The sequence below is a fragment of the Mustela nivalis genome (genome assembly GCF_964662115.1).
Source record: "Mustela nivalis genome assembly, chromosome: 1".
Classification (NCBI taxonomy): domain Eukaryota; kingdom Metazoa; phylum Chordata; class Mammalia; order Carnivora; family Mustelidae; genus Mustela; species Mustela nivalis.
Window position 1 is genome coordinate 122141958 of NC_139020.1, and position 15498 is coordinate 122157455.

Sequence of the window (15498 nt, forward strand, 5' to 3'; positions counted from 1 at the left end):
TCGGTTAAGTGTCTAACTCTTGATTTTGTCTCAGTTGATGATCTTTGGGTCATGAAATCAGGCTCTGTGCTTCGCATGCATCAGGCTCTGTGCTTCGCATAGATTCTGCTTGAGATTCTCTCTCTCTCTGCCCCCTCCCCTGGTTCATGTGCTCTCTCTCTAAAATAAATTTTTTTTTCAATGAAGATATCCATTTTCAGAAACACAGATCAAGCAGCACCAATTTTATTTTATAGCATTTATTATAGTAAAAATTCCTCTTGTAAAACATGAGTGATTTTGGTCCATATCTTATTTTCCATTTGGCTTTAAAACATTTTACATTATTTACAAAATAAATTGCAATTTTTACAATTGATTGTACATAATTTTTTTGACCCTTGGAATATTACAGTTTCAAGTAACTAAAAAATAAACACCTGGCAGACTAAGTGTACTGAAAAGTACATATTGAACATATTTAATTACCACAGTAATTTAAAAGTCTTGATCTTTACATCTTAAGATTAAAATTCATTATCATGAAGTCATTCAAGAATCTCTGGAATTTCTCTATTATCCACAATGAGACTATGGATTATCCCTTCTTTCCGCTTCCCACTACTGACAGCCTTTATGTAACAGTCATGGTTCCCAACACTGAAGTGAGTTTCAGTCCCGTCATCTACAAACTCACCCTAGGCCAACAAAAGAAGGAGGAATTAGTGTTCCAGAAACATTTATCTTTGTCTAGAGTATCAACACCATCTAAAAAGGGTGGTATAATGAAGTATCTATTAGCTAAATGTTAGGCTTAGGAAAATTAAAATCAGAAGCTTGTATTGCTAAATGCTTTTCCATGTCTGCTGTGAACTGAACATTTCTTATTTGTACCCGCTTACTATCTTGAACAATCTTGAGTTTCAGAGGGAAAAAAAAGCCCTTATGTCTTATGGCTGTGTGTCTATAACATGCACTATGAGACAACACTGACTACTAAAGTACAAATGGGAAGCATGATTGCCAGCACTTACTTTGTACTGAGTCACTTGCTCTGTATCAAGAACAGTGTGCAAGCATTACTTCACTGAACCTTCTCCATAACCTGACAGCAGCATTATTACTCTCCTCACTGTACAGACCAGGGCATCGAGGCACGGAGTAGCAAAACAACCATCAGGAAGGGATAGAATGCTCTTAGCCCACTCTGAAAACCCAATTCCTCAGAATGCAAGGTGACTTACAGTAAAACACACAGATAACAAGACCAAGCACTACCTAAGCTCGCCCTGTTCTGTCTGCCACAGCAGCTACCAGCCGTGTGTGGCAGTCAAGCACTTGAAATGTGCTGAGTCTGAAATACCATGTGCTGCTTCAGTGAAAAACAGACACGGAGTGTGGAAGACTTAGAATGTAAAATAACTCTAAAAACTTTTAATATTGATGTTAAAGTATAATATTTTGGATATATATCTATGGCTCATATTATATTTTTACTGAACAGGAACTGAACAGGAGTTAATTTAGAGTAAAAAGATAGGGGCCAGGTAGTGCAGAGAAGAAAGGAAGAACAGGAGGGTTTGAGGATGAAAGTAGAATATGCCAGAAAACAAAGAAAGCACAACCAGGGTTAAAACTTGGCCACGAGCTTCCTGGCAGCTGGACCCGACCCAGGGAGGCCCCACAGCCATTACCCAGCCTGAGAGAGCACAGGCCGCACGAGGAAGAGCTTTTTCTGAGCTGTGGGGAGAACCCAGCCCAAAGCTCTTTACCAGAGGAGTACTGACACCACCACAAGACCCTGTGGGTGCAGAATTTGCTAGATACATAATCTTGGTCATGATGCTTTGAGATGGAAAGAAAAAGGAGGGGATAAACTGTAGCTCACGGGCAGCAAGAGCAGGGGAGCACCTACTGGGGAAGGCTGCCCACATGCGGAGCTGCAGAAACTACTCTGCAAACTCAGTTTGAGTTATAGTGAGGAGGCAACTCGGTTGTAAAGTGCTATTGTCCAAACACCTGTGGTTTCGTGCTAATTACTGAGGAACAAAGACATTGTGTAAGAACATGACTTTGAACTTCTTACTTATTTACAACCATATTCTTAATATCACAAAACATCTCTTTACACTTGCACTGGAGAATTCCTTGAGGGGGAGGGAACAGGATTCAAAACTGCCAATTTGGCATCTAGAGAATTCCAGGGAAGGAAGGAAAGGACAGGAAGGACCAGCAGGTGCCTGATCCATGCTAACGATAACGAAGCTATTCCAAAGGGGCCATAAAACACTGAAGAGCTCTCTAAACCTCTCTGCATAAAAGAAGTCTGGATCAGTAGATTGAACCCAGAGAGCTCTAGATTTAAATCAGTAGATCTAACCCTGCTCAAGCTCTGGTGATGGATTCTGAGTGAACCCTGATTCAATAACCCTTCAAGAATTCAAACCAGGATTAAGAAAGAGAGAAGCATCTATTTTTGTAGCATTTGGTTTCTGGCATAGGCACTTCCTCAGAAGCAGACAGCCACAAGACCCAGCAGGCAGGTCTTAGATAGCAGCTGAACAAACTCATCCCAGACTTCCTGCCCTCCGAGCACTGCTCCTCACCTTCCTGCACCTATCCCAGATGAAGGAGACAAGGGCAGCACTCACCATGGACAACTAACTAAACCTGACTAGAGCAGAGTGGGTCCCATTATCTCTAGGCCTGGTGTTCATGTTGGAAGCCAGCATGAAAGGTGGGGACAGAGGAGAGTACCTCTGGCTTGCCAGCAGACTCCCCGGCCCTGGCAAATTTCCATCCAGGTACTGCAGCTCCCAGTCCCACACTCCATGCTTCCCGTGATGGTCTCCTCTGCTTCTGCTTGCTCCCTGTGCTATGCACACTGCTATTTCATTCTTGCTGAAATCACTCCAATAGTCATCCCACCCATGGCCATAGTGGTGCAAGCAGCTGCCAGCAAAGGCCAGACACTGTGGGGCTAGATGTGGATGTCATCATGCTTGGCCACAATGAGTGGGGTAGCCTCTGGGCACTGCTGGTCTATACATTCCACCTGTCTTCTGGGGTTGGTGACAGGGCCCTTTCCTATCTGCCTTTGTGTCATCTGACATGTATATATTCCTCCTTTTTAAAAAACTCCACTTTTAGGGGCGCCTGGGTGGCTCAGTGGGTTAAGCCGCTGCCTTCGGCTCAGGTCATGATCTCAGGGTCCTGGGATCGAGTCCCACATCGGGCTCTCTGCTCAGCAGGGAGCCTGCTTCCTCCTCTCTCTCTCTGCCTGCCTCTCTGCCTACTTGTGATCTCTCTCTGTCAAGTAAATAAATAAAATCTTTAAAAAAAAAAATAAAATAAAAAACTCCACTTTTAGAAAAGTCCTATCTGCTTTGAGGGTATGGTGTAAAGCCTTCCTATTTCAAGCATGACCCGTGGGGCAACATATAGCATTGGTACCAGGGGAAATGTTAGAATTTGTATTTTAACAAGATCCCACATGATTCCTACACATGCAGGTTTGAGGAGCTGTGGAATGAAGCCCAACCTTAACTTGGACAAACACAGGAGGATGCCAACCTCTGTGGGGCAGTTTTTGATGGATGGATGTGTGAATTCCTTTTAGGACAGAGCCTGGTGCAGGAGAGGAAAGGCAGCATGTGAGCTGGGGTCAGCTCTCAACAGAAGGTGTTTCCAACCCCTCCCTGCCCCAGGTGCTCTCCTGGAAAGGTCTCCAGAATTTGGAGTCAGGAGTACTTCATCTCTTTCTTGTTCTTAACCTAGAGGACCTTGGTTAATTATCAATCTCCATCATTAGGAAACGCAGCAACATTTCAGCAGCAACCCTTACCCGTGGCACTAAGAGTAATCAAAGGGTCAACTTACTGCTGTCTCCATTCTTTTACCATTGCACCATACATCCATAGTGTCTTTTTCTGTAAAAGTAACAACAACAAAAGTTATAATCTATGATTCAGACATAAAATTAACTCTATTATTTTAAAAGAAGTTTGATATACTGGACTTCTAAAACTCTATTAACTTTTCATGGCTTTCCAATTTTTCTAAATTTGAAGAAACTGTTTACTCTTGGTTCACAAAATAAAAATGAAACAAAATAATCTTTTAAGAAATGATCAGGGCCTCGGTACAATGGGTAAAGCCCTGTTGAACAAAATAAACACTGCAACACACACTTCAGGATTAAGGATGCACAGAAATGAGTATGAGGAGGGCCCTCACCACAGACTGTTGTCAGTGACCAGATAATCCCCCAATGCCTTGCACAAAGAGCCCAGTGGATGATGGCGCAAAGAGGTCACCGAGAAAGGCTGCGACAGGGTTCATGTAGGATGGACAGCATACAGGCTTAGAAATCTAACCTTAAATTTCCTACTGGAGGGCCCAATAATCTCTATTCATTTTTGCGATGATTTCATTTTGGGGGAAAATTTTTGGATCATAAGGAAAAACACAGGCATCCCTGCTGGACTGTGCAGACTCTGTGGAGCAAACTGCTACCATGAGCCACCTGAGCATTAGTTTAGGTGTCAGGGCTCGCTTTGGGAGGCATATGTATGTATGCAAGTGAGCAAGGACACGTGTGCATTTTGGGGGAGGATCCCCAGATCCAAGTGTAAATATCAGTGTTCTGGGGGGTGGCGGGGGAGAAGATTGTACTCATCAAGCAGCCACAAGATGAGCTGTGGGCATTATAAGAAGCCTAGAATTGGGACCTGTGTGCATGTGAGAAGCCTGGGGGTCAAAAACTTGCCTGCGGGTCACAGTTGAGGTGCCAGGCAGGGGCTTCATTCTAACAGCCTATCTATTCCAGGAACACAGTCTAGTAGGGACTCTTTTCTCCTCACACCTTGAGAAGGGAGCCTCAGAGAACAGAGATAGGCCTTTGAGCGGGGCTAAAGGGGAGAGAGGCCGAGGGGCCCAGGAGATGTGGGCCATGGTTGCCCTAGTGGCAGCCTGGGGTGCGGGGGCAGGGGCGCATATCAACGGCAGCAGCTGTAGGGAAACTGAGCTCGTCCCAACACCTGAGCAGAGGATACACTGCTGAAGTAAACCATGATGGTGGTGAAGAATGGAATTTATACTGAACTCTGACCTTCTATAAAGCTATTATTAATGTGCCTCTGAAGAAATCTAACCCAGAAGACAAAAGAGAAAATTGCAATACATTTAACTATGTAAAAGTAAAAAATATTCCTACATCATTTAAGAAAACACATATGTGCATAAGCAAAGTCATACAAAAAATGACAAAGTGGAAAAAAATAAGCAAAGCTCACAGCACAGACAAAAGTTTAATCTTACTAACATAGAGACTCTGAGTAATCAACAAGAAAAATACCAACAACCCAAAAGAAAGTAGGTCAAAGGACACGAAGATGCATTATCAGGAAAGAAAAACAAAAGGACCTCAAATGTGAAAAGATGTTCAACTTCACTTAATTTTGAAAAAGGCAAATAAAAACAACTCTGAAATATCATTTTTCATGTAGCAGAATATTAAAAAAATTTAAGATCTGACAACATGCTCAGCTGGAGAACCTGTGAAGAAATGGGTACTGGGAGCACAAAACAGTAAAAACACCAGGAGGGGCAATGTTTGACAAACATCATGTGCCTCTTGATATAATAAAACTATAGTCTTGCAAAAAAAAAAAAAAAATTAAACCTAAATTTGACCAATTCTTCAGTCAACTACCAATGTATGGGAAACAGAGAAGAGGGACTGCCTGGCTGGCTCAGTTGATAGAACATGTGACTCTTGACCTTGGGTTGTAAGTTCAAATCCCACTTTGGGTGCAGAAATTACTTAAAAATAAAAACTATAAATGATACATATTTTTAAAAAAAGAAAAAGAAAGAGAAACATCACAGAAGTGCTATCAACAAAATCCAGACCACAGGAAACTCTTCAAGACAAATTGATCTAGTTCCTTCAATAAATAAGCTATATAGGAGTTTCTGGGTTTTTTTTTTTTTCCAACTATGTGCATTTAATTACTGAATAAACATTTTTTTTTAAGTTTATTTAAGTGATTTCTATACCCAGTGTGGGACTTGAACTCATGACCCTGAGATTAAGAGTCATGTGCTCCACCAACTGAGCCAGCCAGTAACCCAAACATTTTTCACTTTTTAAAGAAAATATTTATTTATTTATTTGAGAGAGAGAGAGAGGAAACTGAGCAGGAGACAGAGGGATAAAGAATCTGAAGCAGACTCTGCAATGAGCACAGAGCGCAACACGGGGCTTGATCCTGACCAATGGTGAGATCATGACCTGAGCTGAAACCAAGAGTCAGAGGCTTAACCAACTGAACTACCTAGATGCCCCCACATTTTTCATTCTCAAAAAAATTTTTTTAAAAGAACATGGTAGCATTTGAATAGACTGTAGACTCCTTAAGGCATGGACAACATCTCTTTTTCTACTGCATACTACAGTATGCTAACTGGTATTTAGCAGGTACGCAATATTATCTAAATAAATGAATCAGTGAATTACTGAGATAATCCAAATGGTCTTAACTTTAGTGATATGAGAAGCAGGAAATACGGGAGTACCAGAAGAGAGAAAAGATAGCAACTTGTAAATATTTATTTTATAGGCCCAGTAGAAACAACATAGATAGCGATCTGTAACAACAGAGCTTAGCTTAAAGATCAATGGCTTATTACTCTTTATTTTGTAATCTACCTTATTTGGACTTTGACAACTTTGAGATGTTACAGTACTAAACTGTTTGCTACCTAGAGAAAAATTCCTTTGTTACTGATCAATCTTCAATTTCTACTGTCTCTAAACATCATTTTAAAGAGAAGTATCAATAATGACAATAATATAAATATCAATAATAAATAATAATACATCATTATTTCTTTTTTTAAACCTGTTTATAATCCTCAAATCTATCACTACAAAATCTGGCTCTCATATAAATCAGTCATTTAAATGAATACTTCGTTCATATGGTACATCAGAAATACACCTACACATACTTACACTCTCTCTACGCAAAGCTCCTATAAAGGGTCTGGATAGTTGGGGGAACTAATAAACAAGCACCATAAAAAGCCAATAAATTCTGCAGAAATAGCGCTCACTTACCCAACACAACTCGAAAGTCCTCACCATCCAAACGTAATACCCAAGTATTGGTGGTTTTTGACCTGTTCTCCATATACTTCTTGAGACTTTTCCCATTAATTTCCAGAGTATATTCATATGCAAATCCACTGACAGCATCTATATTTATGGTTGCTTTTGTCTTTGCAGCTCCAACGCAGAAGGTTTCTTTGCCCACTAGTTTGAACATCCATTCTTTTCTTATCTCTTCCTAAGCAACAAAATATGAAAGTTAAAAACACACAAATGGAAGAAAACTTAATATTTAGCTTTAGAAATGTTGTAATTAAAGTGAGTAAATAGCAGTGTTATTTAGATGTAATTTTATTACTTCATGATTCAAATATTTTAGAAAATAAAAGCACTTGAAGTTTAAATGTTACACTCTATGAACTCTATAACTCTTATTAGTTTTCTTTGTCCAGTAACATGATCCAGGCCCAAATATAAAGATAATCAATGTAAGAGAAAAGCCTTGAATTACATATGAAGAATCTATGTTAACAAATTCAAGCTTCTATGTATGCCATAATCTACAAAGTAATCCATGTTTTCCTACCTTCCCATCTACATATACCACTCGTTTGCCCGATGTGGTTCCATGTTCAAACTCGATCTTATGGACTCCATCACTTAAAGCGACATCCCAAACAGCTACGAGATCTGTCATTTTTTCCAGGCTATAAGGAGGGCTAAGGGAATAAAATAAAGCAATTACAATAGGCCAAAAGCAGTAAGAATATAACAAATAAATCTTTCCAAGATGAAAATACCGGATTTTTTTAAAGCCCTAAAATTACAAGTTATTAAAGTGACAGTACCTAAGAATTTCTACTCACAGTACATATAACTATCTTCTCCTTCTCCCTCTTACTCTTTCTTTAAGATGAAACTACTATATATGGATATATAGTCGGATAATTCTAAACAAAGTCACCTTAATATTAATAGGATTAAGAACCTATCCAGGATAGCATTCTAAGCTGGGCTACAGAAGAGTGCTTGGAAAGGTCAATAAAAAGTCTCTACTTCTTCCCTACATCCCCATTTAAAAAGCACAGTATTTAATTCTGGTATTTCTTTTTCAGATCCCTTCACTCCAAAACAGGAACTCCCCAAACCTTTCATACTTAAACCCGTTAGGATTCATTTTAACAAAAACAGTTCTAATTTATTATACTGAGAAGAGAAGTCATAGAAGAAATGTCCTATCACAAAAGAAAAAAAAATGTATGGAAAATGGTAATTCTTGTCTTTACTACCATAATCTTATTTAGAAAATAAAGGATTTTTGCCTCTGGCACAACTTAAATATATACTTTTGATATTAATATAAAGTATATAATATTTATGTCTGTGCCCAGCATGAGTACATATATATATTATGTAATACCTATATACAGACTATATTTGAGCCTGCTCTCTTAACTACATCTTACTCTTTACTCACTCTAATATTGTTTGTGTACTCTACATCAGAAATGGTAAGTGGATTTTACATCATCTTGAAGTGATTGCTGAGAACTTGGGGCTAACACAGATTTGGAGACCTTACATCCAGGCCCCATGGGAAAAGATGTGTGCCATTAGCGGCCACCTCCATTCCAGGTGTTTACTACCCTGCTCTTAGTCACAGAAAAGCAAAACTATCTTGCAATCTGCAAGTTTAAAAAATGTGTCCTTAACAAAGTAGACTGGATAAATAATACCTGAGTGATTAAAACAATCCTGAAAGTTTGAAGAGCTAATTTTATTGCCACGCAAGACATTTACCTTTCATCATCTTCAAAGATAGGACTGTCATCTCCAGATGCCATGGATGGCAAAATAGTCTTTAATCCAATTAGCAGGCAGGAAAGAAAAAAGCAGAATTGCAGCAAAGAAAGACTGAGAGCAACAAAAAGGACATCTGCAAAAGGGTTTTTTTTCTAAGTTTGCAATCCATTTCTCAAATTGCATGCAGTTTCTGATGAAACAGCTTATACATACAATAGAATTGCAATCTCCAGTTGTCAGGAAAAGAAATTAAGTCATGCAAATTGGCCAATCATATTTTTCCCTGTTATAAATTTATAACTTCCTAAAACTAGAGAACAGACTCTAGTTTATTTCAAATATGATACCACATCAGAGCTGCAAGAGACCTAGAGTTTATTTCAAATGTGATAACCACATCAGAGCTGCAAGAGACCTAGAGACCCAGTCCTCTGGGTCCCACGCTTCTCAAAGTGAGGTATAAGAAGCCTCAAGGGTATGAGGCAGTGGGTCAGGGAATACATAAAACTCCAGGATAAACAGTATACATCTTCAGGAAGCATTGATGTTACACGGTGGTAAAAAATTTAAAATGCAATCCTAACATTCAGTTTTAGAAGGCTATATATTATGGTAGAATATATAATTTAAAAAATATTTTAGAAGCACCTGTCTGGCTCAGTTGTAGAGCACATGACTCTTGATATTGGTGTTGTGAGTTCAATCCCTATGTTGGGGGTAGAGCTTACTTAACTAAAAAAATAAGTAAAAAGTTAAAAAAAAAAATTTGTAGATACCTTCAAAGAAATTACTGGTTTGCAGGAAGCCACCAAGGATATGCTAGATCACTTTCGAACAGCAAACTTAATTTACCCATTTACCTAAGCCCTCTTACTTTACTAGTGCCAATAATGAATCCACAAAATTATGTGGTTTGCTCAGGTCACTAGTAGGGCCTGAGCCAGACTAAAGCCCAGTACTCCCATGCAATTACCTCAGAATTAACTGGGGTGTAATATTAATTAAATTTTACTAAAATCAGAAGCACACATATATTCATTCACACATGCATAGGAAACCCTCCATGTTTGGAGATTTGGGATTAACAGCTGTATCCTTGCCAAACCTACTGAAAAATAACTTCAACTATTTTTTGCTCTCCAGATCTACTCTGGCCTGGCCTTCTCCCTATAGATGTCCAAGTGTGCGCTCTCCTTGTAAAAAATGGGAGATTGCCAGACTTCTTTAGCTGGAAACAGCCAGAAGCCACAAACTGTTTTTAAAAAGATGTTAAAGAAGGGATTAACATTGATAAAAGCAATCCAGCAGCACAGAAAAGATGAAAATTTTAGAATAAAAATTAAAAATTCAAATACTTTGTACCTAAAATAAATCCCTGTTTTGAGAGCACTTTACAAATTTGTGAATTTTTCTAATCTTAGGAAGCCCTGGGGTATCTCCTGTGAAAGTGGAGGGTATCCTGCAACTATAAAAGCAAAGAGAATTCGCAGCAACAAAGGAAGCCAAATAGCATAATATAAATTTGGATAAGCCATCTTTTGCAAATCAGAGTGGGTTTAGGGGTATCTTCATATTTTGCTTTATAACTTTTAGAGACCCTAGAAAGTTTAGTAATTCACTATTCAAACTTGAAAGAATTGCTCAGTTTTCCATTATAATGAACTTCAATATTATCATACTACAATAAGGCATGGTATCATCTTAATTATAATAACTTTTCATATATAATATAAAAGACAACACAACAAATTAGAAGGGAAGTGAGAAATCAAGATCACATTTATTTCTTGAAAATTTTCCCTAAATCATCAACATTCATTCATATATTCATTTATTTATGGAGTATCTATCTAAAGTGCTGAAAAGTTTTAGAAATAGTGATGGCTACACAAAATTGTGGTTGTACTTAATCCCACTGAACTGTACACTTAAAGACAGTTAAAATGGCAAATTTTATGTGATACGTATTTCACAACTTAAAAAAAATAATATTGTAATATACAAAAAGACATTGAATTATATACTTTAAATGGGTGAATTGTATGTATGTGAACTACACCTCAACAAAGTTGTTTAAAAAAAGGAAAGACCCAAGTGCCCTGCTGGTAGTGTTTCTTGGAATGCGACCATTATCTATAACCAAAAGATGATCACAACTGTCCTTGTCTGCAATATCTACCTCACTCATCTGAAAAATGAGAAATACCTGTCACACATCTTCAAGTTACAAACTGGACTTAATAAACACATGTCATACTCTAAATTCATTCACCATGTTAACAGTCACTTACGTGCCAGGCACTGAATTGGACACTAAGCTTAGTGAGAGGCCGTAGAGACCAAAAGATGATTATGACACAGCCATGGGACAGTCCTTGTAATGGGAAAAAGTAAAGGACAGAATGGACCCCCAGAGAAAGGATCCCAGCCCTACCAAATAGGTGGGAAGGCCAGAGAAGACTCTGGTTTAAAACTTGAGAGAAAGGAATTAATCCACTGTCATTTTTTTTTAAAAAAGATTTTATTTATTTATTTGACAGAGAGAGGCAGGCAGAGAGAGAAGAGGAAGCAGGCCCCCTGCTGAGCAGAGAGCCTGATGCAATGCGGGGCTCCATCCCAGAACCCTGGGATCATGACCTGAGCCGAAGGCAGAGGCTTTACACCACTGAGCCATCCAGGTTCTCCTCCACTGTCATTCTTGAACTCTTACACATATACTTAATTTTCAGGATCAAGTGACCAAATTGAAAAATGATCATTATAAAGAAAACTCCCTCTATTTTAGCACAAAATTTTAAAAATGTAAATGAAGGGGTGTCTGGGTGGCTCAGTCAATTAAGCATCCAACTTTTTTTTTTTTTTTTTAAGACTTTTATTTATTTGACAGACAGACTTCACAAGTAGGCAGAAAGGCAGGCAAAGAGGAAGGGAAGCAGGCTCCCTGCCGAGCAGAGAGCCCTATGTTGGGCTGGATCCCAGGATCCTGGGATCATGAACTGAGCCAAAGGTGGAGGCTTTAACCCACCGAGCCACCCAGGCACCCCAAGCATCCAACTCTTGATCTCAATTCAGGCCTTGATCTTGGGGTGGTGAGTCCAAGTCCTGCTTTGGACTCCATTCTGGGCATGAAAACTACTTTAAAAATAACAATAAAATAAAAATAAAATGAATTTTAAGACAAAAATGTAAGTGGAAAGGATGGAAAAACAAATTCCATTTATTTCCACTGATGAGGATGATGTCACTCACTTGAAACTTTTTTACATGTCTTGGAAGAAAGCTTTTTGAGTAACTAGGCATCAGCATTATCTTTTTTAAAATCTCTTCCCTAGCAGTTCAACGGTCAGTTTCAGAGTAAGACCTAACTATTAAGACGTTTCTACTCTTCATCGAAACCATCTTGCCCTTAACTTGGGTTTAACCGTCCTTGGGGCTGTTTACGGTCTGTCCAAGCTAAACCCAAGTCCGTTTTAAATATTACTAAGATATTCATAGTTCCCATTTCAGCAAAAGCTCTAGGTAAGGCCAGCCACAAAGTCAGTCTTCAACAAATAGGTGTTGACTCTGTGCGTCCAGACCCATGGGAAGCATTGGGACCTCCAGCAAAGTGCGTCAGGAAGCTTCAGGAGCCAGGTGTCCCCAAAGGCTACCGGAGGTACAAGAACCGGTAACTTGGGCACCTGGGTGGCTCAGTGGGTTAGGCCCCTGCCTTCGGCTCAAGTCATGATCTCAGGGTCCTGGGATCGAGTCCCACATCAGGGGGATGTGCTTCCCTTCCTCTCTCTCTGCCTACTTGTGATCTCTCTGTCAAATAAATAAAATCTTAAAAAAACAAAACAAAACAAAAAAACAAAAAACCGGTAACTTTTCTGAGGAGCATTTTTACCCCGTAAACCACAAGCCTTACAACAGATCCACTCTAAACAAATCATGCTCAACACACCAGACATAACAGTGCTCAAGGAATTGCTTTCCGTATTGGCTACCCACTGCAAACCACGTTCACCAGCAGGGAGGGAATCCACCAAGTCAGTCGCAGTGCGGTCACTAAGACACTGCACGGCCAGCCTGGGCTAGGCCCTGCGGAGGCACGCTGCGCTCAACCTGGCGCACACGAGCGCAGCCCAGGGAGGCCCAAAGGTCGCACAAAACCACGTGAAGCCACGGGGAGCTGCGCGAGCCGCACGCTTAGGTAAAGGAGCCGAGTTACAGCACCTCACGACCTTGACTCCGCTGAGGCGTCCAGGAAAAAACGGCTGGAATAGTATTACCTTCAGGTCGCAGGGCCTGGCCAGGAAGGAGAGACCCGCAGGCTGCTCCCGCCCCCACAGTTCCCGCCTCTGCCTCCGCCCTGGGCCCGGACGACAGAAAACTCCCGAACACCCCTGTGCCTCACCCTCCCGGCTCACGGTCCGCGTAGACACCACCCACCGCTCGCGGCGACCGCCGCCGCCGCCGGGAGATGGCCGCAGCCGCGCTACAGCGGGGACGCCGGGGCTGGGCGCAGGGGCTTCTGGGGCCCGACCCGGGGCCTCCCCACCTTTGCCGCGGGGCTTACCTGGCCGCCGGGCACCACGGCAGGTTCTGTGCCACGGAGCGCGCGGGTTCCGGCTCCGCCACCCGGGCCGCGTGGCCTTGCTCCCCTCGCCGAGAACCGGGCGCCTCCCTCCTCGGAAGCTGAAAGCTCGGCCGCCGCCAGTTGCGAGCGCGCCGACTCTGTGGCGCTTCAGGTCCCCTGAGGTGCCCAGCGCTGGCCGCCACCCGCCTCCGAGCGCCGAGCGCCGCGGACGCAACCCCCGCCCGCTGCCTCAGCGGAGGGCTTGGCGCTCTCTGCAGGAGCCCTGCCTCATCCCAAACCCCAAACCTTAAGCCCTGGCTGGTGGGACCCGCTGATAGAAGGCGCGGGGCCGGACGCTGGGGATAAACTGGTGGCAAAAAGAGACCCTGTGTCTGCTCTGAAGCCATTGGGCAGGTAAATCTGATTATGGCGTTCGCCCCTTGAAATCTTTTCTGGTTACTTCTGTAAAGACCCAAGCTCCTTAAAGCACGCGTGAGGCCCCATGTAGTTCTCGAATGATGCAAGCTTTTTCTCTCCACGGGCCTCTGCAGATGCTCTTCCCTCTGCTGGGAGCTCCTCCCTGCCTCTTCCCTTAGTTATCCAACACTTGGTTGTTGAGCTTGCTGCAGGACATATAATTTTTTAAGGAAAATTATCCAGGCCCTGAACCCTTGAATTCTCCTTAGCCCTTGTCAGGGTGTGCAGTTATTTCTGTAATTTTTGCTTAATGGGTAACTTAGCCGTGGACTGAGGTTCTTGAAAGGCAGGGGTTGTGGCTGCTTGGCTTTCACTCGTGTATCTCGCACATCTTCACAGTGCAGGCTCATAGTAGGCTCTGATAAATACTTGTTTAAGGAATGAATGTAGAGCATGCCTGGGTAAGTTTCAGGTGGTATCCATTTTCGCAATCAGCAGAGAGGGAGGAGAGTTGTTGAGTGGACCATTTGAGGAGGCCAGTGAGTGGCCCCGGAGACAATAATATACAGACATTTGACAGTATTCTGGTGAGGACTCTGATGGCCCAGAAGTTTGGAGGGGCATGGAGGCATCCATGCTCTATTGTGTAATTTCTTCCTCCCGCTTGAGGTTAATATAAAGGATCATTTTATCTTTAGGGTTGGTAGAGTTGAAGTCATTTCTAAATGCTGAGCAAGTATGTGAGAGAAGGGGGATAGAGACACAAAAAGAAACAACCTATTAATCAGTCTGCAAAGTAATAATGACTGAATGCTTAAGCAAATTATATCATACAGATTCTGCTTTGTGAGCACGGATTTTTTGTTTGCCACCCTATACTGAAAGCTTCTGGAAAACAAAGACTTTTCATATTTGTATTTTCTTCTAAACCAGTGTCTTGAGCAGAGTTTTCAATAAATAATTGTTGAAAGAGTGAGGTAGTGGGGAAAGGGTAAAAGGCCCCAGAGTGGAAATTTCCAGTGATGGGATAAGGCTAGCTGAATGATATTCCTAATTACTTTTTTCTAGTCCTTATTTCTTCTAAGAAACAATGCTGAGTTGTTTCTTAGTTGGGCTAGCATCAGGAAACCCTGGTTGGGGAGCAGCTCAGTGATACTGTTTAATGAAGGATCAGATTTTCTTGTAAAACTTCAGACGTCTGGATATCCTTTATAAGACCAGTAAGATGTCATTTATTGGATGTTTGCTATGTCCTTATATATTGTTGCCTGTATTTTTCACAACAGCCCAGTACTTACATTACAGAGGCCCAAAGCCCTTCAGAAGTTACAGGGCCAGCATGTAGAGCCAGACCTGTCATGTTAACAAGGCCTGTGATGACAAAATGGTTAAATGTGCTTGAAGAAATATCTGGGCCCTTCCTTAGAGGCCTGAGAAGCTCCTTTGCCCACAGAGCACTGAGGTGCATTCATGTTTGCACCAAGAATAGTCAGTGCAATCTGATTCCTCAGGTGGCTTGTTCTGTGTCACTGTTTTCTCTTTGGTATAATTCCTGGGATACCTGAATTGAGGAACATACCAGTTTGGGCTACATTTTCCACCTACTCATTCCCGGGGACCAGGACAC

General features: G+C 41.5%; 2 protein-coding genes across 11 annotated transcripts in view; one reads left to right on the forward strand and one right to left on the reverse strand.

Moving 5' to 3' along the window:
* Positions 1 to 223: 223 nt before the first annotated feature.
* On the reverse strand, positions 224 to 13861 carry FAIM (Fas apoptotic inhibitory molecule; the record flags this gene model as incomplete). 8 transcript variants are annotated; one of them, XM_082690627.1, is made up of 6 exons in its annotated part: positions 224 to 677; positions 3859 to 3908; positions 7103 to 7331; positions 7680 to 7812; positions 8894 to 8952; positions 13455 to 13539. In XM_082690627.1, the coding sequence occupies 5 exons, from the start codon at positions 8935 to 8937 to the stop codon at positions 528 to 530; spliced, it is 606 nt and encodes a 201-aa protein (XP_082546753.1). In that variant the 3' UTR covers positions 224 to 527. The 8 variants fall into 8 exon arrangements, 7 of the variants coding, with proteins under 7 accessions (XP_082546753.1, XP_082546749.1, XP_082546754.1 ...); XM_082690623.1 differs by lacking the exon at positions 13455 to 13539 and adding an exon at positions 13293 to 13354; XM_082690628.1 differs by lacking the exon at positions 13455 to 13539 and adding an exon at positions 13168 to 13259.
* CEP70 (centrosomal protein 70) overlaps positions 13653 to 15498 on the forward strand; it is a 118823-nt gene continuing 116977 nt past the window's right edge. For 2 of the 3 annotated variants that reach the window (XM_082690538.1, XM_082690540.1), the window contains exon 1: positions 13750 to 13868. The gene's annotated coding sequence lies outside the window, so the exon portion shown is untranslated. Of the gene's footprint in view, positions 13869 to 15498 lie in introns of all 3 variants that reach the window. The other variant, XM_082690535.1, reaches the window with a different exon arrangement.